The sequence below is a fragment of the Somniosus microcephalus genome, chromosome 8 (assembly GCF_052327205.1).
Source record: "Somniosus microcephalus isolate GS21.2 chromosome 8, FLI_Smic_1.0, whole genome shotgun sequence".
NCBI lineage: Eukaryota > Metazoa > Chordata > Chondrichthyes > Squaliformes > Somniosidae > Somniosus > Somniosus microcephalus.
In genome coordinates, this window is record NC_140994.1 from 251,755,688 (window position 1) to 251,780,388 (window position 24,701).

The 24,701-nt window shown below is 49.6% G+C and overlaps 1 protein-coding gene across 4 annotated transcripts in view; it reads left to right on the forward strand.

Annotated features, from left to right (window-relative positions):
* LOC147114265 (protocadherin-1-like) overlaps positions 1-24,701 on the forward strand; it is a 467,184-nt gene that overhangs the window by 264,172 nt on the left and 178,311 nt on the right. For all 4 annotated transcript variants that reach the window (XM_085995950.1, XM_085995952.1, XM_085995949.1 and 1 more), the window contains exon 3: positions 13,114-13,333. In XM_085995950.1, the coding sequence (XP_085852076.1) occupies positions 13,114-13,333 (220 nt within the window). The remainder of the gene's footprint in view (positions 1-13,113; positions 13,334-24,701) is intronic.

The following is a 24,701-nucleotide window of genomic DNA, read 5'->3' on the forward strand; positions in this document are numbered from 1 at the left end:
CTTTCAAGAGTGAAATTAGAAAACACTTCTACACACAAAGGCTGGTAGAAGTTTGGAACTCTCTTCCGCAAATGGCAATTGATGCTAGATCAATTGTTAATTTTAAATCGGTGATTGATAGCTTTTTGTTATCCAAAGCGATATGGGCCAGAGGCGGGTATATGGAGTTAGGTCACAGACCAGCCATGATCTCATTGAATGGTGGAACAGGCTCAAGGGGCTGAATGACCTCCTCCCGTTCCTATGTCCCTATGAAACTGGTCAGCCCTGGTATCATTCTGGCAAATCTCCTCCGCACCCTCGCAGGTCTTTTAACCATGCTTCTCGATTTTAAAAAGTTATTCCCTCCCCGAGTCTTAGACAGTAAAGGGAAAGGTTACATAAAAACATGAGAAATAGGAGCAGGAGTCGGCCATTCAGTCTTTTGTGCCTGCTCCGCCATTCAATAAGATCATGGCTGATCTTCTACCTCAACTCTACCTTCCCGCAATATCCCCATATCCCTTGATTCCCTTAATATCCTAAAACCTATCGATCTTTGTCTTGAATATACTCAACGACTGAGCATCCACAGCCCTCTGAGGTTGAGAATTCCTAAGATTCACAACCCTTTGAGTGAAGACATTTCTCTTTATCTCAGCCCTAAATGGCCGACCCCTTATTCTGAGACTGGGACCCCTAGTTCTAGACTCCCAGCCAGGGGGAAACATCCTCGCAGCATCCATCCTGTCAAGCCCTGTAAGAATTTTACATGTTTCAATGAGATCACCTCTCATTCGGAGTGGGCCTTTGGCGTAGCGGTAGCATCCCCGCCGCTGGGCCAGAAGGCATAGGGTTTCGAACCCCGCTCCAGACAGTCCCGGCAAGTGGAGTCGGAGCTCCGGCTCTAAATTCTGGGTTGACATCCAGCGGGATACTTGCGTCCGTGGGTGTGGGTGGCCCCCCCCCCTCGTATGGGTTGTGGGAGCCCGTAAAACCCTCCCGCCATAGGACTAACCACCCTAATGGCTGGTACGAAGATGGTTACGGTCACGGAAGGAGCGTTAATCGCGGCCAGAAATCCTTCCACCACGTCATACAGTTCCCCAAAGGGAACAGTATGAAGACACGTACGACGACGACCTCTCATTCTTCTAAATTCGAGAGAATGTAGGCCTAGCCTCCTCATAGGACAATCCCCCCATCCCAGGAATTAGTCTGGAGAACCTTTGTTGCACTGCCTCCAAGGCAAGTATATCCTTCCTTAGGTAAGGAGACCAAAACTGTGCACAGTACTCCGGGTGTGGTCTCACCAGGGCCCTGTATAATTGTAGTAAGACTTCTTTACCCTTACACTCCAATCCTTTTGTAATAAAAGCTAAAATACCATTTGCTTTTCTAATTGCTTGCTGTACCTGCATGTTAACTTTCACTGATTCATGTACAAGGACACCCGGGTCCCTCTGAATGCCAACATTTCTCAATCAAAATTTTTTAGTCACCTGTGATTTGTACCTGTCATCTCCCCACGGAACTCACTCCTTGCTTATGAATGTAGACATATCTGTTGGCCACATTAGCGAGCACTTTAACCTTTTTGTCTGATGTTCCTTTGTCCAGTACTTCAGCTGAGCTGCATTAGAACACCGCATAGAGGAATGACGCGCAAATGTGTTAAAGCATTCATCCGCGAACATTGCCAGACGATTTCTAAAGGCTATAGAAATGTAGAGTTCAGAGTTGGAAGCTGCACTGTGGAGAGATCAAAAGATCTGGGAGGATTTGCCTCGTCAAATGAGGCTTGTGTGTGTAGAATCTAGGCTGTAAACTTCTTCATATCTGGATGAAGGAACGGGCTTGCATTTTATACAGCACCTTTCATGAGCTCAGGAGGTCTCACAGCGCTTTACAGCCAATGAAGTACTTTTTGGAAGTGTAGTCACTGTTGTAATGTGGGAAATGCGGCAGCCAATCTGCGCACAGCAAGCTCCCACAAACAGCAATGTGATAATGACCAGATAATTGATTTAAGTGATGTTGATTGAGGGATAAATATTGGCCAGGACACTGGGGAGAACTCCCCTGCTCTTCTTCAAAATGTCCACCTGAGAGGGAAGGCGGGGCCTCAGTTTAGCGTTTCTCATCTCGAAAGGCGGCACCTCTGACAGTGCAGCGCTCCCTCGGTACTGCACTGAAGTGCTACCCAAAACCTTCTAACTCCAAGGCGAGAACGCTTCCACTGAGCCATGGCTGACGCTTTTATAATAAAAGTATTGCCTCTGTTATTTAATGAGTGCTGAACCCTCTTTTAACTGAGTTTATACAGACCTGTGGTGAGATGAGACATAAAACTACCTACTTATAAATTCTCATCTTGGTGATTTTTACTGCTTGTAAAGTCATCTAAATCGCACATTTACTGAGAGCGAGGTTTGAGCTGCAGCTGCACGGGTTTCTTGTGAAAGTTTAAGTAGCAAGACAGATTCACAAGCACTGATGCCCTGCTGAATGCCAACATAACTACCATCACAGTCCGATCACACAGGCGCTGGAGCAGGGGGCTCGATCCGCCAGCTCCCCCCAAAGCCGCATTGTCCAGCCGGGTGATGGCAGGGCAGCAGATGAAGTCATTTCAACCGTCTCTCTGGGACGAAGGTTGCAGCATTGATCCAGAAAACCCGGGGCCATTTCGACGGAGATTACACCGTCTGGAAACTGGCGTGTGAACCACAGCATCACCCACTCACTCGGAGGCCGGCCAGATGAGATGAGAGGGTAGTCCTGTGCGCAGAAATTGAGCAAAAGTGGGCCTGCATGCTCCGGAGTTTAGAAGAATGAGAGGTGATCTCATTGAAACATACCAGATTCTGAGGGGGATCGACAGGGTAGATGCTAAGAGGGTGTTACGAGACTCCCAAAACAAGCGCTCTACTTGGAGCTCCGACACGGCAAGAGAGCCCCAGGTGGGCAGAGGAAACGCTTCAAGGACACCCTCAAAGCCTCCTTGAAAAAGTGTAACATCCCCACCGACACCTGGGAATCTCTGGCCCAAGATCACACAAAGTGGAGGAGAAGGCGCCGAACACCTCGAGTCTCTTCGCCGGGAGCAAGCGGAAGCCAAGCGCAGGCAGCGCAAGGAGCGCACGTCAACCCAAGCACCCCACCCACCCGCCCCTTCAACCACCGTCTGCCCCACCTGTGACAGAGACTGTAGGTCCCACATTGGACTCATCAGTCACCTGCAAATTCATTTTTAATGAGGAAGCAAGTCATCACGGTGGCATAGTGGTTAGCACTGTTGCCTCACAGTGCCAGGGACCCGGGTTCGAATCCGACCTCAGGTGACTGTCTGTGTGGAGTTTGCACATTCTCCCCGTGTTTGCGTGGGTTTTCTCCGGGTGCTCTGGTTTCCTCCCACAGTCCAAAGATGTGCGGGTTAGGTTGATTGGCTATGATAAATTGACCCTTAGTGTTAGGGGGATTAAATACGTGGGGATAGGGTGGGATATGTGTTGGTGTAGGGGTTACGGGAATCAGGTGGGATATGTGTCGGTGCAGGCTCGATGGGCCGAAATGGCCTCTATCTGCACTGCGGGGTTTCTGTGATTCTGTGATCCTCGGTTCCGAGGGACTGCCTAAGATGAAGAAGAGAAGAGTTTCCCCCTGGCTGGAGAGTCTAGAACTAGGGGGCATAGTTTGGCTCAGTTGGTAGCCGTCCTGCCTGCGAGTTGGGAGGTTGTGTGGGGGTCAGTCCTCATTATAGGCTTGAGCACTCAATCTAGGCCAAGATTGCATTGTCGCACTGAGCGTGTGCTGTGTTTGAGCAGGTGCTGTCTTTTGGAAGAGGCCTTAAACTGAGCGCTTGCCAGCTTGTTCAGGTGGATGTAAAAGATCCCATGGCACATGTTTGAAGGCGAGCGCAGGGAGTTCTCCTGGCCAGCACTCCTCTTTCAGCCAACACCACAAAGAGCAGATTAACTGATTCATTACATTTGCTGTTTACACAATCCTGCTGCGCACAAATTGCTTATTGCTGACAAAACAGCGACTAAGTTTCAGAAGTAATTCATTGGCTGCAAACTGCTTTGAGACGTCCTGACAACGTGAGACGCATTATAATGGTGCAATTTCTATTTCTTTTTCAGTTCTCCCTCTCTTTTTCTTTTCTTTGTCTCTTGCTCGCTCCCTCCTTTTCCTTCTTTCCCTCCCGCTCCTTTTCCCTCTCTTCCATAGAATTGCATGGTAATTATTACGATACGGAAACAGGCCGTTTAGCCTAACCAATCCATGTTGGCGTTGATCTCCCGCCAGGCTGAAGCAGGTCTTCCAACAGAAGAGGTCCTCCAAAGAAAGTTGAAGACTTTCCTCTGTGGAACCAGAAGGCACAGCAGGGCTCCTCTTGGCCCCACACGGAAAGTTGCAGCCTCCCCTGCTCAGCAAGCCCCCAACCCACCCCACCCTACCCCACACCTTCCCTCCTGAGAGACCTCGCCAGAACGCCTTCCCCCAACCCCCATTACGTAGCTGCTGGACGGCGAGCCATCTCTTAGTGCTGGTCAGTGGCCTCTGGGAGTTAAAATACCACAGACCACTTGTCCTTTCTTCGCCTCCCCGCTCCCCACCCCGCCCCGCCCCAGCATGCCCGAAACCCACTTGGGGTTAAAAAAAAGACCCTGGGTGATTATTTGGTTCTAGGTGTCACAGTGCTAACAGGATTGGCGCACAGATAATTTTCCAGAACCTGATGATGCTCTCTCAGTCATTAGGTGGGTGCCACTCATCTCCCAGCTTTCAACCGGTTTATCTCGGTCACATCGTGGGGTTTGGGTTACTGAATCCAATTTTTTTCTGTGGGTCCTGTTCATCGCATTCTTATTGACACTTGAGGGGTCGTCTAAACAAAGTGATATCCCCAGCAGCACTCACCAAATGACACTGCCATCCCTGGTCTCCCAGCGCACCCTTGAAATCGGCAGAGTTGCTTACACTTTCCGGATGTGTGCGGCTTCAGGCTCCTCCTCCCGAAGGCCAGCTCGTTCTCCAAAAACCAGCAGCTCCTGCGCTCTCCTGCAGATTGATCTCAACCGTTTCATTGGTGACCTCTTGCTCACCCCCGATTTCCTTCGCCCCACCATTGGCGGGCCATGCCTTCAGCCGTCTTGGCCCTAAGCTCTGGAATTCTCTTCCTAAACCTCTCCGCCTCTCTCTCCTCCCTGAAGACGCTCCTTTAAAAAAAAACGCCCAACTCTTTCACCAAGCTTTTGGTCACCTGTCGTAATGTCTCCTCGCTTGGCTTGGTGTCAAATTTTTTGTTTGATAACTCACCTGTGAAGCGGCTCAGGACATTTTACTCTGTTAAGGGTGCTATAGAAAGGCAAGTTGTTATTGTTGTTGATCTGCTGTGGCTAGCCTTCTACAGGAAACTCTTTTTTATCCGGCACCGACGGGACTGGCGTGGTGCCGGTTTATCAAAAAGTCCGGATTACAGAGAGGTATAGTTAAAAGGTAAGAGAGCTCCGTACACAGCAACAAATCCAGGCTTCCCTGTTGCTTAGCAACATGTGCAGGAACCCCGGCCACAGACCAAGCGTCCCTGTTGCTTAGCAACATGTGCAGCAACCCCGATTGCACAGCCACAGATCGAGGAACGGCCACTAATATGAAATAAAACTTACCTGAACCTACTCCTGAATTTTGCCGGTTAACCGAGATTTCCGGTTATTTTAGGTGCTGGTAAATCGAGAGTTTCCTGTACTTCTGTACAACATGGCGAGTCTCACTTCCACCCTATGTTCTCCTGCAAACATGAACATAGCCTCTCTCTCTCTCTCTCTGTAAGACGAATTTCTGCACCTTCTCCAATACGTACCACCTTCAACACGACTGTGTCTCCACACAGGGTGAGAGGGCAAGCACTCAGCAATGTGGCTGAGTTGCCCTCTTTCATCGCACAAAGCGATCAGACTGTAGCACTTAGTCATTTGAAACCTCAAGCCTCACCTTCAGAAGATAAGTGGCAATCAAACAACTCTTAAATGGTTTCAAACGAAGTCTGGGGAATGACCCAATAGACGAAGGGGAACATTAATGTGATTTTTCACGTGAAACATCCACATTTATGACAGGGAGAACCTGACCCGTCGGATAAATGGAAACCATCCTGCATTAGCTGATGGATTGCAAGGTTCAAGCGTGCCAAGTTCAAAATCTCGGGATAGCAAGGTTGAGCTTTAATTGATGCTGGATTGGCAGCACATTGAACAGGGTCAGGCAAATCAGTTCCTCTGCTACATCCTGCACATATTAAATAATTATCCGGTACTTTTAGTCTATTTGTCTCCAGCATGAGTCGTGTACTTTTGTTCCTTATCGATGGAACGGAGTCTACTAATTACGGCTGAATGTGTATGTTGCTGTCACTTTAATCGCCATCACCTCCAGCCTTTGAAGGCCAGAGATGTCTCCTCGGTGACACCAGCTGTCACCGCTTAAATGCGAGAAGCTATTTTGTTCCATTAATATATATATTTTTCCTTCCCAGGGCAGATGTGCCTCTGCCTCTCTCGTACAGCGAAGGAGGTTTTGATATAACTGCTCGTGCGGCAGAGGCAGTCAAACTCCAGTCAGATCCGTTCCAGGCTGTCGATGGCTGATCATCCCCTCAAAGGGAAAGTGTGATCTTGCCAGCCCTGGGGGGGGGGGGGGGGGGCGGGTGGTGGGGGGGGGGACCTGAGGAGGGAATGTCGCACGTCATCTTTACGTTACAGACAGAACTGCTTCGCAAGAAGCCTTTCTATGGTAGCGTAGAGCTGTCGGTGCTGCAGAATCTTCCCGATCCAATACAGTGAAGCAGTAGACTGGGAACTGCGAACATGCATTTTTTTTCCTCGTTACTTCATTGCCAGGATGTGGGCATCCCTGGCAAGGCTGGCATTTTATTACCCTGAGAAGGAGGTGGTGGCCTACCTCTTGAAACAATACAACTGAGCGGCTTGCTGGGCCACTTCGGAGGGCAGTTAAGAGCCAACAACCACAACAACAACAAGTTGTATTTATATAGCGCCTTTAACGTAGTAAAATGTCCCAAGGCGCTGCACAGGGGTATTTTAAGGATAAATTAGGGCAGGTGACCAAAAGCTTGGTCAAAGAGGTAGGTTTTAAGGAGTGTCTTAAAGGAGGAAAGAGAGGTAGCGAGGCAGAGAGGTTTAGGCAGGGAATTCCAGAGCTTAGGGCCTAGGCAACAAAAGGGCACCGCCACCAAAGGTTGAGCGATTATAATCAGGGATGCTCAAGAGGGCAGAATTAGAGGAGCGCAGATATCTTGGGGTGGGGTGGTGGGGGGGTTGTGGGGCTGAAGGAGATTACAGAGATAGGAAGGGGCGAGGCCATGGAGGGATTTGAAAACAAGGATGAGAATTTTGAAATCGAGGTGCTGCTTAACCGGGAGCCCATGTAGGTCAGCGAGCATAGGGGTGATGGGTGAACGGGACCTGGTGCGAGTTAGGACAGGGGCAGCCGAGTTTTGAATGAGCTCAAGTTTACGGAGGTGGAATGTGGGAAGCCAGCCAGGAGTGTGTGGGAATAGTCACTGGAGTCACATATAGGCCGAGACCGGGTAAGGATGGTGGGCTTCCTTCCCTAAATGACACTGCTGAACCAGTTGGGTTTTTGCGACAATCCCAACAGTTTACATAATAATTTTTACAGCACAAAGGCAGGCCATTCCGCCCAACAGGCCCGTGTTTCATGGTCAGTTTTACTGAGACCAACATTTCTTTCATTTCCAAATTTTTTTTAAAACTGAATTTAAATTCTCAAAACGGCCAATGCTGGCTTTTGAGCTCGACGTTATCTGGATTATTAGTCGAGGCCTCTGGATTACATGTCCATTAACATAAGCACTGCACGGGAGCAAGCCTTTGCCTTGAGGCAGCATTCCCCTCCTCTGAGTCAGGAGATGCGGGGTATGAACCCCTCTCCAGACATTCCCGGCGAGCGGATACGGGAGCCCTGGTTCTGAATTCCGTGTTGGCCTCCAGTGGGAATACCAGATAGCGGTGGATATGGTTCTTATTGATATACTGCTGGCATCGCGGCCTACAGTGATGTCATCGTTGGCGAAGCAAAGGGGGGCAGGTGACTGGCGTGGGGGCAGGTAGCCCGGGGGCTCAAACCCACAGCCTCCCGATCTTATCAATCGAGCCTGACTGGCTATGTGTTCACCGAAATAATCTGCCTCCCGCCTTTACATTTCTGGCCTCCTGCGCATCTCCGATTTTAATCGCCGCACCTTTGGCGGCCGTGCCTTCAGCTGCCTGAGCCCCTAAGCTCCGGAATTCCCCCCTTAAGGCTCTCCGCCTCTCGACCAATGTTCCCTTTAAGCTGCACGGCTGCTCGGCGCTCCGGAGGTCCCGCACAGCCCGCGAGCCGGCATTTAAAGTGAAAAAACCGCGCATGCACGGACTTCTGAACGGGTCGCACGGACCCCCCAAAAAATTGCAGGGAACATTGTTCTCTACCGCTCACTCCTCCTTTAAGACACTTCCTTAAAACCAAGTTTTTGGTCACCTGTCTTAGTATCTGCTCATGTGGCCCGGTGTTTGTTAATGTTCCTGTAGGCGCTATATAAATACAAGTTGTTGTTAATATGTTTCCTATGAGAACTGAGCAAAATATCAGTAAATAGCAAAGGCTGCAGCAGAGAGAATGTATATAGACATTTTTTTGTACTCTGAATTTTGTGTGTGAAATAGATTGCTGTGCTGTAGGCCAGATTTGGTAAGGAGAACACATCTTATCAGCGTCGTCGGGTTAAAGGTTACCGTGGCTCAGCTCCCAGTCTCACTCTCGAAGAGAACAGAGAATCCGCACCCCGCCACCACCCCCCCTCATCTCCCCCCCACCAACCCCGGATTTACGCGCTCCCGATGTTCCAGTCATAAGAACATAAGAAATAGGAGCAGGAGTAGGCCATTCGGCCCTTCGAGCCTGCTCCACCATTCAATGAGATCATGACTGATCTTCTGCCTCAACTCCATTCACCGGCCCTATCGCCATATCCCTTGATGCCCTTACTAGTCGGAAATCTATTGATATTCTGTTTTGAATATACCCAATGATTGAGCCTCCACAGCCCTCTGGGGTCGAGAATTCCAAAGATTCACCACCCTCTGTGTGAAGAAATTTCTTCTCATCTCAGTCCTGAATGGCCTACCCTTTATCCTGAGGCTGTGGTCCCTGGTTCTAGACTCCCCAGCTAAGGGAAACATTCTCCCAGCATCCACCCTATCAAGCCCTGTAATAATTTTGTATGCTTCAATGAGATCCCCTCTCATTCTTCTGAATTCAAGAGAAATACAGGCCTAGTTTACTCAATCTGTCATAAAAGTGAATAAGCAGAAAATCCCACCGAGTGACATTCCATTCTTGGAAAACTCAGTTATATATTATACGACACTAACCCCGCCTCAGGCAAGTCAGCTGAACTAGTAGGCAAAAATAACATAATTCAAGGAATTATATGATGTGGCATCACTGCCTATTTATGAGGAATATACAGTTGGCGTAGCTTCGGCCACAGTGTTGAATTGAAATGGTGCAAAGTAGGGGATTTGACTGAACAAAGTTTATGTATGTCAACACTATGGCCTAGAAATTCGGTATAGCCGCGTTTGGGGCGCTTGTCCTGGCGATGCGCAAAGTTTAGCGCCAGGCGCAATTTAGCGCCACCTAGCGTGATATTGGGTTGCAGCGCCCCTAAAGGTGATTGCGGCGCTAAATCAGGCGCTGCACGCTACTCTTAAGGTGCTAACCCGGCGGCGCAACCCAATTTCACGGCGGTGGGGCGCAGCGAAGGTGCTGTCAATAATCACTTTCCCTGAGACACACTGGCGCCGCCCAGCTCTTAAAGGGGCAGGTCAATTGGCATCACCAGACACACTCACTGCCTTGTAGGCCTTCAAAGCGGTGGGAGCCTACCTGTGGCGCACCAGCCTAGCAAGACATGGAAAGGGTGAGGCAGAGGGCCGAACACCTCACTGATGGGGCATTGGATGCTTTGGTTGGCGCAGTGGAATCAAGGCCAAGGAAGATGGTCGGAATGTGATTTATGTTTTGGAAAGTCTCCCGGGTGTGAGAGGCAGTTATGTGTCAGTGTATTCGTTTTGCTTTCTGTTGCCATAGCTTTCTCACGTTTGAAGGAACCACATTTTGTGTAATGAAACACTTTCTTCATTTACAATGGCCATGCCTGCTATTTACATGCATCTTGCCCTTCACAGGCTTGGGGGTATCAGACCGGTTCCATTCCTGTTCTTGGAATGGCAGCAAGCATTCCGTGAGAGGGGTCTAGAAGCTACTTCTGATCAGCCTCTGACGCGCAGCCTGAGAAGAGCCGCTCGCGTAGAAGTTCAGGCCAGCAGGCATCTTCTCAGCCACCGACAGAGATCTCCTGCACCTTATCTGAGGCTGCAGATCTGGCTGAAGCAGCTGGCACAGCTCAGTCACCACCTCCTTTCTAAATCGCAGCCTTCTGACACACTGCTCCTCCGGCATGTTCATGTAGGAAAACTGCTGTCGGAAAACCCTGCCAGCGTATGGTCTGCTGTGGTGACGTCTGTTGGCCCTCCTCCGTCTGGCCATGCCTGCCCCCCTCTCCCAGCGTCTCAGTGCCCTTTCCAGATGATTCAGCAGCAGGACGTTCCCCTCCAATGCAGCCCCCATAATAAGTGCCCACAGGAAGGTTCCCCGTTGTCAAGGCTCACCAACAGCAAGGTGATGGTCAGAAGGCTGAAGATCGTCTGCCTGCGCTGGCTCAGTGGTCAAATGGCTCTCAGTGTGCAGCTCAGCAACTCTTTGTAGCTCTCGAGGAAGTTGTGCTCCAAAAATGGCTGCCGCTTTTAAACCATACCAGTCCCCTTTAAATAACGCTCCTCCAGCCTGAGAGTGACTTGGTAAGGTTCCAGGTAAGCTGTGACTATTAGCGCCAGGCGCTACGGAGGGGGGCGCCACTGAATTTCTGGTCCGGGGCGCCCAAAAGGCGTTGCACACTCAAATGACATCATAATCAGCCTGCACCCATGAGCGGCCGCTAAGATTTAGCGCCGGCACTAAATGCATGCTCAATATGGGGCGAGGCGCTAGGCGCCCTGCACCCGCCCGGAAATTGGCTAGCGACCCACTTCTCGGCCTCTTTAGGCGTTAATCGGTGGCGTTAAGAACCGAATTTCTCCCCCTATGGGTTGTAGCTTCCCTCTGTCCTCCTTTAAGACCCTCCTTAAAGCCCCTCTCTTTGACCAAGCTTTTGGTCGCTCCTCCTAACAACTCCTATTAGCTCATTTTTGTTGCCTGATTACGCCTTTGTGACGCTTTCCTATGTTAAAGACACTATTATAAATGTGAGTTGTTGTCCTTGTGAGGTAGTTCAATCCAGGGGTGAAAGGAATGCCATTCGGCCTACAGTACTGACAGAATGGCGGCGGGGGGGGGAAGACTGCTTCACCAGCAATGCCTGGTCTTTAGGCCGTCTCAGAGACGTACTTGCATGACCAGGATAAGCACAGCAGGCTTACCCTGGTGTGCTTATCCTGGTCCAGTTCCCACCTAAAGACCTAAGAGAGGGAATGTTGTACCTTCAGCTCCCCGTCTGTCAGGCGTGTTTCTAATTTCAAGAGCGGGGTGATCCTATCTCTTGGGCTACCATCAGTCTGAGTCAATGAAACAACTCCACTGCTTTGGGCCTGGGCCCCATTTTCAGGACCCTATTTAATTTGGATCCTGCCTTCATAAGGGAAGAAGAATGAGGAGGGCAACCGCTCCGATAGTGGACACCCAGCTCCGTATTGGACACGACATTATTTTCAAACAAGCTAACCTTTGCAGCGGATTCAACAGCTCTCTTAGTCTATCATTGGTGCAATGCACTGGTAAAACTAAAGCGAAATATTTGAAGTAAAGGGATGTGAGTTCAATAGACACTGATGAACCAAAAGAACTAACCGTGCTGTGGGGTACCGCAGAGATCGGTCCTAGGACCCCAGCTATTCACAATGTGTATTGATGATCTGGACAAGGGAACTAGATGTAATATCTCCAAGTTTGCAGACAACACAAAGCTGGGTGGGCGTGTGTGCTGTGAGGAGGATGCCGAGAAACTCCAGTATGATTTGGACAGGTTGGGTGATTGGGCAGATGCATGGCAGATGCAGTATAATGTGGATAAATGCGAGGTTATCCACTTTGGTGGCAGAAATAGGAAGGCAGATTATTATCTGAGCGGCAGTGGATTGGTGGAAGGGGAGGTGCGGCGCGACCTCGGTGTCCTTGTGCACCAGTCGCTGGGGGTGGGTATGCGTGTGCAGCAGGCGATTAAGAAGGCAAATGGTATGTTGGCCTTCGTAGCGAGAGGGTTCGAGTACAGGAACAAGGATGTCTTGCTGCAGTTGTACAGGGCCTTGGTGAGACCACACCTTGAGTATTATGTGCAGTTTTGGTCGCCCTATTTGAGGAAGGATGTTCTTGCCATGGAGGGAGTGCAGCGAAGATTCACCAGGCTGATACCTGGGATGGCAGGAATGACGTATGAGGAGAGATTGGGTCGATTGGGCTTATACTCGCTAGAGTTTAGAAGAATGAGAGGGGACCTCATTGAAACTTATAAAATTCTAACAGGACTAGACAGACTAGATGCTGGAACGATGTTCCCGACGGCAGGGGAGTCCAGAACCAGGGGTCACAGTCTAAGGATAAGGGGTAAGCCATTTAGGACTGAGATGAGGAGGAATTTCTTCACCCAGAGAGTGGTGAACTTGTGGAATTCAGTACCACAGAAGGCAGTTGAAGCCAATTCATTAAATATATTCAAGAAGGAGTTGGATATATTTCTTAAGGCTAAGGGGATCAAGGGATATGGGGAGAAGGCAGGGACAGGGTACTGAATTTGGATGATCAGCCATGATCTCATTGAATGGCAGAGCAGGCTCGAGGGGCCAAATGTCCTACTCCTGCTCCTATCTTCTATGTTTCTATGTTTCTATGTGCCTTATAGAGTGATATCAAAGCCCTGGTTAACCCATAGTTAAATGGAGAGTGCAGCCAATATGCCTGGTAACCTTTTTCCCTCTGTTTCTTCCACAGCTCGCTCACAGAAGAGTGACCTTCTCCACGGCCAATCAGTCCCAGGACCTGCAAGATCCATCCCAGCACAGTTACTATGACAGCGGGCTTGAAGAATCAGAAACGCCAAGCAGCAAGTCATCTTCCGGGCCACGAATGGGGCCGCTCGCGCTGCCCGAGGACCACTATGAACGGACCACCCCCGACGGCAGCATCGGAGAAATGGAGCACCCAGAAAATGGTAATCTACGTTTCATGTTCCCGCATCACAGGCATCCATGATCGAAAGTGAAACCTCTTCTAGAGTTGTTTTGGGTGTGAACAGTTCTTTAAAGATAGGAATGTGAGGTGAAGTATACTTGGGAGTGGGGTGAGGGAAGGGAGAGGCCTAGAAAATAACTCGATGGTTAACCTTAAAGGAAAAATATTATGATTTTCCCCTGAGGGCTCAGTTGAATGTTGCAGACCAGTGATCTGTGTCAAGTTAACTGATCTCAGTCAGGGTGGCATAAGAACATAAGAAATAGGAGCAGGAGTAGGCCACTTGGCCCCTCGAGTCTGCTCCGCCATTCAATAAGATCATGGCTGATCTCGGGCTCAAAGCCACTTCCCCGCCCACTCCCCATAACCCTTCACTCCCTTATCTTGCAAAAATCTGTCTATCTCCACCTTAAATGTATTTAATGACCCAGCCTCCACGGCTCTCTGGGGCAGAGAATTCCACAGATTTACGACCCTCTGAGAGAAGAAATTCCTCCTCATCTCAGTTCTAAAAGGGTGACCCTTTATTCTGAAACTATGCCCCTGAGTTCTAGATTTCCCCACGAGGGGAAACATCCTCTCTGCATCGACCTTGTCGAGCCCCCTCAGTATCTTATATGTTTCAAAAAGATCACCTCTCACTCTTCTAAATTCCAATGAGTATAGGCCCAACCTGCTCAACCTTTCCTCATAAGTCAACACCCTCATCTCAGGAATCAACTGAGTGAATCGTCTCTGATTCCTGAGCTGCAAAGGCAAAATCAGCCTGGCACGTGCTCCGGAACACTATCTAATGTCCTTTAGAGAACAAAACTAGCCGTCCTTGCCCGGTCTGGCCTATACGTGACTCCAATCCTGCACCAACATGGTTGACTCTTAACTGCCTTTTAACTGGCCCAGCACGCCACTCATTTTTGTTGAACCGCTACAAAAAAGGTTAAGAACTCCCAACCTAACAGCGCTGTGGAAGCACACTCACCACACGGACTGCAGCGTTCAAGAATGCGGCTCACCGCCACCTTCTCAAGGGCAACTAGGAATGGGCAATAAATACAGGCCTTGCTAGCGACGGCCACATCCCGAGAATGATTATTAAAAAAAAAAAAAAATCCAATGGCTCTCGCTGGAAGTGCATGTGTAGATACCAGGGGAGGCTAGAATCGGGCCTGGCTATGAGTTCTCTCCTTCCCCCGAGGGAGAAAGAGGAGAAGGCTTTAATAAAACGAGTGAACTGTACTTGTTAAGTCTGTGGGTTGTATTGTAAATAATACACAGACTCCAAGATTAACAAACAAAACAGGTCTTTACTATTCAGAGGTCTGGGCGATTTCTGCCCTAGTTAACATATCCCAACCCTTATATACTGGTGTGGTCACTATCGGTATTACAGTATACATGAGCCAACAAATAGTGCCACACCTAAAATAGTGCTCTTAAAGGTGAACGGTTACATTCAATAGTTCCCTTAAAGGTAAATGGGTACATACACTACAATCCTCCCTTTTTAGCTTTTTACTTACAGAATCCCGTTAAACATACAATTTTCAACTTTATATAAACAATTTGCAGATATACTCTCGATGGAGTCAACGTCATATAACAATTTACAGATATACTCTCGATGGAGTCAACGTCATATAACTTCATGTTTAACATAACATAATAACATATATAACTTCATGTCAAAACAGATCACAGATTCAGTCTCTGCGGAAAACAGTTCACAGATTCAGTCTCTGTGGTGTAGTCGGTTCACATTGCTGGAGTGACTCATTCAATAGTCCTTCCATGGATTTAACAGTTTGAACTTCCGAACTGATTTGGCTCCGCTCGGAGGGACCACGTGTGTGATCTGGTAGAGGTGATAATGGTTCAGATGGGTCATCTTCTGTTTCGACTTTTCCTTTTCTGCTTCTTGGAGACTCTCTGGGCTCCACTGTCAGCTGCCAGCTGCATGCGCAGTTCCTCCTTCTCTTCCTCCTTTTTCCGTAGTAGAGCCACCTTCTCCCGATGTTCCGTAGACTTTTGGTGCTCCTCCATGATTTCTGCACTTTGGGAGTCGAAGTTACAAGCTGGGCAGGACAGGACATCGTAATATTCGGTGTAGTCCACCAGGTCATGGTAATATTCGGTGTCGTCCTGAGCTAGGCCAGCGAGAGGGTCGTCTATTTCCTCCATACCCAGCTGGACGTTAGCCAGCTCTTGTTCCAAATCCAGACATCTTTCCTGAAGAGACTTCTTCATGTGTACCTCTTCATCCAGCTTTTTCTGGGCTTTCAGCAAGTCGTTTATTAATGACCTCATTTGTGATTTTAATACTTCAACTTCCTTTGGAGATTGATTGATCGGACTATTCAATCCCTCTACCGGAGCAGCTGTTTCAGCGGTCTGTTGTTCTACATTGACGTGAGTCAGCGTACTTTTGGTATCCAAGGGTTGCTCTGCTGCCATCTTCTCTGTCTGTGTTGCAACCTCAGCTATTTAAATAACTTTTGAGAGCTCCAAACCCCTCTCCTCTTCCACCACTAATGTTTCATCTATGGATGGAATCTTTACCGATGAGGCAGCCTTGGCCTGGAGCTCATCAAACATTTCCTGCAGCCTTTGGACTTCTTGCTCATGTTCAACCTTTAGTTGTTCATATGCTTCTACTGAAACTAGCTTTTCGGGGGTTGCCGAGTTAATCCCCTCCAGAATTGTAGCCTGGGCCTGTCCATACTGTTCTTTCAACTTCTCACACTCTGCTTGTAAGGAGTCGTAGAGAAGGACTGGAATAAAATCCTGGCTTCCTGAAGATTCCTCTGCAATTGGTTTTTTTGCAATTTCCTGTTGGAGTTCAGCCAAGGCTGCTATGCTATCTGCCTCTCGAAGTCTCACTGCCATCAATTCTTCTTTATTCTTGCAGTCTATCTCAGCCATTTCCCGTTTACTCTCATTTAACTGAGTGAGTAGCCCCTTATTCTGGGCTGAGAGATATTGCACCTTCTCATGTAGACCATAGCACTCCTTCTCTGCTCGACATAGCTGATTTCTGCTGATTTGGTTCTGTGTTTCAAGTTCCAACATCCTTTGCTTAGCTTCTTTCAGTTTCGCCTCAATAATCCCCTCTCGCAACATGTCCACATTATTCACATCAGGTAAAGAAGCGTTTCTCTTTTCCATGTCCAAGATTTGTTTCTGCATCTCCTTAAGAGCACACTGCGATTCAACTTCTCTTAACCTTGCCTGCACTAGCTCCGTCTCCAATTGCAGAACAAAATCCTCAGTGTAGCGTGGTTTGCCCTTCTGCTGTATCTCTAGATCATGCAAATATTCTAACTCCTGAACATCATAAGGGAGATGTGATCGGTAATTGGTCACGATGGCTCTATGGTCGCTCTCTGCTTGAGCCAGTAGGTTCTGTTGTCTTTCCAGACTCTCTCATTCGGTGTCATAGAACTTTTTCATTGTTTTCATCTCTTGTACGAGGCGGTAACTTAATTGTTCTAATTGTTGTCGTACTTTGAAATAACGTTGAGTTTGAGCCCGGTGTTCCTCCGTAATGCATATGCCTGTAACTTGAACAGACTCAGAATTCTCTGTCTTTATGCACGCCATCGATTTTCCAACCTTAGTCCGTGAGTTCATGTTAACCTTGTTTTTCATACGTAAGCTGGACTTATCGTCTTCCGGCTCAGAGTCTGAGCTGCTTGTCTGCACCGAGTCCTCACTCATCATTGCTTGTAGGTAGTGCCATTCCATGTCTATTTTCCTGATCCACTCCCGTCCTAGAAGTGGTGGTCCTCCCTCAGGTAGTACGTACAAATTCATTCTTGGGTGTACTTTACCCCTATCTCTCACCTTGACTCTTATTTTCCCCATGGGGTATACGTTATGCCCCGTGTATGTCTGTAATACGAACTTGGTATTTCTTAAGGGTATGTGAGAGAATAGCCGGTGGTAGTCCTTTTGGTTGATGACTGATACAACTGATCCCGTGTCCAGCTCCATTCGTACTTGGACTCCAGCTATTTTTAGTGTGACCCAGATCGTCTGTAGATCAGTTACTTTACCCACATTGTGGATTCTCAGACTATCCAGCTCCTGGCTGTTTGGGTCTGAGTCTGAATTTTGTTCGTCTGAACTCTTTTCAGCCACCTGATGCACCTTGTTGTACTTTTCTTGTGGTGGTGGCTTCCTTTGCTTGTTGGTCTTCTTTCCGGACCTGCATACCTTCGCGATGTAACCCAGTTTGCCACATTTCCTGCACTCCTGGTTCTTAAACCAGCACTGATTCTGGTCGTGCGTTGTCTTTCCACAACGGTAGCATTTGGAAGTGCTTGCAGTAATTTGGTCCACCCCGAGTGCCGCCGCCTTTAGCTGCATTTCCGCCGTTCCTTTCGCTGCGGCTTCATGCGATGAAGCTATGAGGACAGCCCTGTCCAGTGTGAGGTCGTTTTCTTCCAGAAGTCGCTTCTGCGTTCCTTCTTTGGCCAAGCCACATACGAACTTGTCCCGCAGCGCCTCTGTCAAATTCCCTCCAAACTGGCAGTATTTCGCTAGCTTACGCAGTTCGACTAAGTATTCCGCATTGCTTTCATCTTGCCTCTGGGTTCTGGCGTAAAATTTAAATCGTTCAGCCAGCATCAACGGTGTGGGGTTCAAGTGATCCTTCAACACTGTTACGATCTCTTCGAAGGTCTGGTCCACTGGTTTAACTGGTGCTATTAGATGTTTCAAAAGCCCGTATGTTTTTGCTCCCATCGAATTTAACAAAGTTATTGCCTTGTCGTCATCCTCAATTTCGTTGGCTACGCAATATATTTCTATGCGTTCCACATACGTGGCCCAGTCTTCTATTTCAGCATTAAAATCATTAATATTTCCTCGCTTAGGCATCTTCTTCTCTTTTCGAGAACAGCACAAATATTTCTTTACTTATTATTAATTTTCTTCTCTTCTTGAAAACACACCAGCATTTCTGAAAATTCTTATTAATTTTCTAAGATGGCGGTTTCCCGCTTCTGTCTTCCTCCCCAGCGGTTTCCCCGCGAAAAATGGCGGCTTTCCCGCGCTTCTCGCTCTCCCTGCCCACTTCAATGACGGTTTTCCCGCGCTTGGCGGTCTTCACCCGACCCCCGACGCTGTCTTTCAGCCCGAGTGCGGCCCTTATCTCCGCCGCGATCGATGGCCCGCGCTGTTCACCGCGGCTCTCGCGCCTTCAGTGTCTGCCGACTCTGCCCTACCAGCCCGAGTGCGGCCCTTATCAGGGATTGCGATCGATGGCCCGGCTGCGCCCCTCACTTCAAAGCGGCCCGGCCCTTATCAGTGGATGTGATCGATGGCCCGCGCTGCGCCTCTCGCCCAAAGCGGCTCTCGGCCCTTATCGCTGGTGCGATCGCTGGCTCGCGAAGCGCCTCCCACTCGAAGCGGCTCTTGCTCGCTCCCTCTCGGGCTCTGGCTCACCCGCTCGCGTGGCTCTTGCTCGCTCCCTCTCGGGCTCTCGCTCAGCGGATTCAAACGCCTCTCCCCGACCTCCCGCAGTCCGGCCCTTTCCTCCCCGGCTGCGGCTGATTCTTCGCGGGTTATTTAGTTATTTATTTATTTATCGCCACCGCGCCTTGTGATCCCGGTCGCTGTCCGGCCTTTTTCACCCCCTCGACCGTGGTGGTCACTGCCCTTATCCTCCGGATATTTTCCACACTTTCCCCTACTCACAGTCGTTGCGGTCGCCGGTTGCTTTCTTTTGTTAGTTGATCGACGCACTCCGCACTGTGGTAAAAGGGTAGTTGTGCCTGTTGCTGATGAACTTTCGTTGCTAGTCTGCTTCCTGTCTGTTGCTGCAGCCTCGTGTGTTCTTCCAGCAGCACGACGAAGGCGGTTGCCTCACTTCGACGCTCCTTAGTAGCTTAGGAAGTACTGTTGCTGCAGGGTACGATCGTCCTCGTCGCCATTGTTAAGTCTGTGGGTTGTATTGTAAATAATACACAGACTCCAAGATTAACAAACAAAACAGGTCTTTACTATTCAGAGGTCTGGGCGATTTCTGCCCTAGTTAACATATCCCAACCCTTATATACTGGTGTGGTCACTATCGGTATTACAGTATACATGAGCCAACAAATAGTGCCACACCTAAAATAGTGCTCTTAAAGGCGAACGGTTACATTCAATAGTTCCCTTAAAGGTAAACGGGTACATACACTACAGTACTCCCATTCTGGAAGCTACCTTAGTACATTTACGGGGTGCATATAAATGTACAATTGGGATGGTGGCATCATCACACTTGAGTCTTTTGCCACAAATTTATTACTTGCGAACGTTTTTAAAAATTATTTTTTTTTGCAAAATTTCCCTTCAACACAATCACCAATCCCTCTCTGGCACTTCAGCCAAGTGGCTGTTTTTCTCGCGTGCACTCACGCCGTGCGTGCCAGTCGGCTATTCCACCGTGGTGAACATCGCAGCTGAGCCCGACTTTTGTCCACACACGCCCACTTTCCAGCATAGTTCACTAGATGGGTGATCAGGAGCAGGAACCCTGCCTGATTTTCTTGTTCCAGCACGCCGCCCTTCTCTAGCCTGGGGCAATTGAGATTAATTGTAGTCTTGCCACTCTCGCTAAGGACTGGCAACTCTGCACCGACCAGGAGTCAAACCTGGGACCGTCTGCTCTGTGTGGCTTAAGTTATCTGCTGCCTTTAGCAAATGGGGCATTGGCTGGCGGGGGGAGGGGGGGCGGTGTGCGGGGAGCTTTAAATTAACTACTAGGAACAAGGCTAATGAAATATGGAAACGTTCTAGTTTCAGTTCAGGTTTCAGAAATGTTCCAGGAACTAAGTGTGGACAATAATGCTCTCATTCTGGTGAGCTCCTTCTCCTTCTCAGGCAGTCCCTCGGAACCGAGGATGACTTGCTTCCACGTTAAAAATGAGTTCTCAGGTGACTGATGAGTCCAAGGCGGGACCTACAGTCTCTGTCACAGGTGGGGCAGACGGTGGTTGAAGGGGCGGGTGGGTGGGGTGCTTGGTTGACATGCGCTCCTTCTGCTGTTTGCACTTGGCTTCTGCTTGCGCCCAGCGAAGAGACTCGACGTGTTTGGCGCCTTCCCGGATGCTTCTCCTCCACTTTGTGCAGTCTTGGGCCAGGGATTCCTAGGTGTCGGTGGGGATGTTGCACTTTTTCAAGGAGGCTTTGAGGGTGTCCTTGAAACGTTTCCTCTGCCCACCTGGGGCTCTCTTGCCGTGTCGGAGCTCCGAGTAGAGCGCTTGTTTTGGGGTGTTTTGGGAGTGACGTAAGAAAACTGCTAGGCACTTGGTCAGAATATTAAACAAGGCTTTAATCGACTGTTTCACAACATGGAAGTCTAGTTATCCTTCACTAGTTCCTGTTTACAAAATGTCCCTGAGCAAGCTGGGCCCATGCCCGAGTATTTATACTCTCCCTGGACAGCGCCACCAGCAGGCCGCCCAGTATATTTCTTAAGTCCTTTCTACATAAATGGCACGATTTATGTCAGGGAGCTACTCCTATAATAGCTGTGGCGGTTAGCAAGAGCGAGGTCAGCCGTCCCGCACTGCTGGGAGAATGGGACGTGGCAGCGCGGGGGGAGGGATGTTTTGCTCCTGTGTTGGGAGAGTGACCTTCGAGAGTTCTCCCCTTTGTACCTTCCACGTCAGGAGGCAGTGGGCTCCTGTAGCGACGCTTGGCTCCAACTCATGGACCCCGGTGCCCGAACGCTTCCCAAGTGGCGCATTTGTAAGCCCGGCGCGCTTGCCGAGCGGCTGGCTTAGCGCATCTGATGGAGGAAGAGCTGAGAGTTTGCGGTCGGCCGCGATCCAACACTGCCACCGCAGCTTTGGGAGTGGGCGTCGTGAAAGCAGATGGGGTGCACCAATGTTCCCTGTAATTTTTTTTTTTGGGGGGGGTGGTGAGTGGCCCCTTTAAGGGGCTGCGCGGCCCATTCAAATTTTCGTGCACGCGCGGTTATTCCAATTGAAAAGCCAGCGAGCGGCTGCACGCAGCTTAAAGGGAGCATTAGGTGCCACCTTATTCCCCAAAGGAACAACTCACACCGGGCTGGCAGGGGGGAAACATGGATGTACAAGCAGGAGCGAAGAAAGGACTGATGGGAAGTTCAGGGGGCTGTGGGGAGGAGGCGTCACGGCTATTGAAAGCGAGGAGGTCGAGGGGTTTAGGGAGGGAGCGTGCAGGCGGCATGAACAGCAGCCCCCGACCTGAAGAGCACCACAGTATCGGAAGAGTACAGGCTGAGTGTGGGGAGGGAAGGGGTCGCTGCCGTGGGGTTGGGCAGCAGGGTTGCCAACTGTGGCTGGGCGAATTCCTGGAGGTTTTGTCATTTGACCTCCCGCCGCCGCCCCCCCCCCCGCAATCCCGCCATTGGTCGCCCATCTCTATGGATCAGTGCCTTCGTAAACCAATTGGAAAGCAAACAGACTCTTCATTACCTGATTGGCTGACTCTCAGTCAAGCCACCTTTTCTTCCCATTTCCCTTTACTTTAACAACCAATAAACGAAAGCTATCAAGAAAACACACCCAATTTTTAAAAATTTCTTAATCATTTTTCCCCCCCATGTTACTTGCGGCAGTGCCCTGGAGATTAATCTTGAATTCCTGGCGAGTTGGCAGCCCTTATAAGGGCAGGTCCCTGCAAGGGATTCGAATGCAAGGACAGAGATCTTGAGCTGAATGCTCTGGGGCACAGGGGGGGGGGTGGCGGTTTTGGAGCCGGGAGACCTCGCTGATGGACAGAACTCATGCGGCGGCAGCGGCGAATGACTTGCAATTTGAGATAAAGCTGGACGGGGGGGGCGCCATTCAACTCAGAAGCAAAGCCGGGCAACAATCGGATTTGTGTTCTGCACTTAAATAACAGACTTTGTGGAGCCTTGTTGGCATTTTAGGAATTTCTGGACCCTTGCGCCCAACAAACTGGAATGTCCAGTTCAAAAACAGATAGTGGGAATACTGCCGTCTGTGCTTGTGTGTGTGTGTTGTGTGTCATGCACACCAATGTTCCCTTTAATATTTTTGGGGGGTGGGTGGTCCCTTTAAGGGGCTGCGTGGCCCATTCAAATTTCCGTGCATGCCGGCAAGCAGGTTGCGCGGGTCCTCCAGACACCGTGCCACTTAACTGGAGCATTGATGCACGCGCGTGTATATATAAAAAGGGTGTGTGTATGTTGTATGTATACACACGTGTATATCCAGAGTGTGTGTGGCTGTGTGTATGTTGTACACATACACGGATCTATGTAAAAACTGTTTGTGTGTGTCTGTATTGCCAGTGTCCCTGAAAATGGAGGCACAGATCTTGGGATTTTTTTTTTAAACTTGACGATGAAACAGCAGGTGTCCTCAAACTAAAGGAAGTGTTTCCTTTCTCAGTGGGTGACGAGGTCAGTTGAGCTTTTTTCTCTCGGCTCTTGCATTAGTCGAGGCCTCCTCCAGCACGATCGCTTCCTCCAGCGCAGGTGTACAGACAAGAATGGAAACAATGCAGGTCACAGACACAGTCTCCGCCTTGCACGGTGACTAATCGCAGCTCCTCTCCGTGCCAGACTGCTGGGGTTGTTGGCGGTTTAGATCCTCTGGTCTGGCAGTCAAGGCTGCCTCATTCCCACAGTTTGAGTTTTTTTTTTAAAGCTTGTTTTGCTTCATTTCCTCCCTTCCCCCCTCCCACCTTCCCAGTCAGTCAACTATTGTTTTAAAGCAGCACTTCATCTGAAGGAGTGAACGTCAAACAAAGGGTCAAAGTCGTAGAACACTTCCTCTTCCCTCCGACTTTGCATATTATTAATGCAGCCATTTAAAAAAAAAGCATCTTTGCCTTTTTTACGATTAATTTTTCACCCATTTTCTCCCATCATCCTCCTCTTCTGAACTTCCTGCTGGGACCCCGGGCACCATTCGTACTTTTGCCCGACTGACTATTCTGCACGTGCGAGGCTACACCGTGAGCGTGGGTGGCCTATTCGACCTGGGGAGGGATCATAGCTGATCCTAATTAAAGCCCCACCTGATGTACACACACCCCCACACGCACATACCCCCACACATCACACCAACACCAACTCACACACGGCAACTCACACCCGCCAACTCACACCCGCCAACTCACACACACACCAACTCACAACCTCCAACTCACACACACAGCAACTCTCTCACACACACACACCAACTCACACCCGGCAACTCACACCCACCAACTCACACCCGCCAACTCACACCAACACCAACTCACACCCGCCAACTCACACCCTCCAACTCACACCCACCAACTCACACAAACACCAACTCACACCAACACCAACTCACACCCGCCAACGCACACCCGCCAACTCACATCCACCAACTCACACCAACACCAACTCACACCCGCCAACTCACACCAACACCAACTCACACCAACGCCAACTCACACCCGCCAACTCACACCCTCCAACTCACACACACAGCAACTCTCTCACACACACCCACCAACTCACACACACATCAACTCTCTCACACACACACCCGCCAACTCACACCTACCAACTCACACCCACCAACTCACACCCACCAACTCACACACACATCAACTCTCTCACACACACACACACCAACTCAAACCCACCAACTCACACACACATCAACTCTCTCACACACACCCGCCAACTCACACCCTCCAACTCACACACACATCAACTCTCTCACACACACACACACCAACTCACACCCACCAACTCACACACACAGCAACTCTCTCACACACACCCGCCAACTCACACCCTCCAACTCACACACACATCAACTCTCTCACACACACACACACCAACTCACACCCACCAACTCACACACACAGCAACTCTCTCACACACACCCACCAACTCACACACACATCAACTCTCTCACACACACACCCGCCAACTCACACCTACCAACTCACACCCACCAACTCACACCCACCAACTCACACACACATCAACTCTCTCACACACACACACCAACTCACACACACCAACTCACACATACCAACTCACACCCACCAACTCACACACACGCCAACTCTCTCACACACACACCCACCAACTCACACACACCAACTCACACACACACCCACCAACTCACACCCACCAACTCACCCACACAGCAACTCACACCCACCAACTCACACCCACCAACTCACCCACACAGCAACTCACACCCACCAACTCACACCCACCAACTCACACCCACCAACTCACACACACAGCAACTCACACCCACCAACTCACACCCACCAACTCACACACACAGCAACTCACACACACCCGCCAACTCACACCCGCCAACTCACACACACACACCAACCAATGTTCC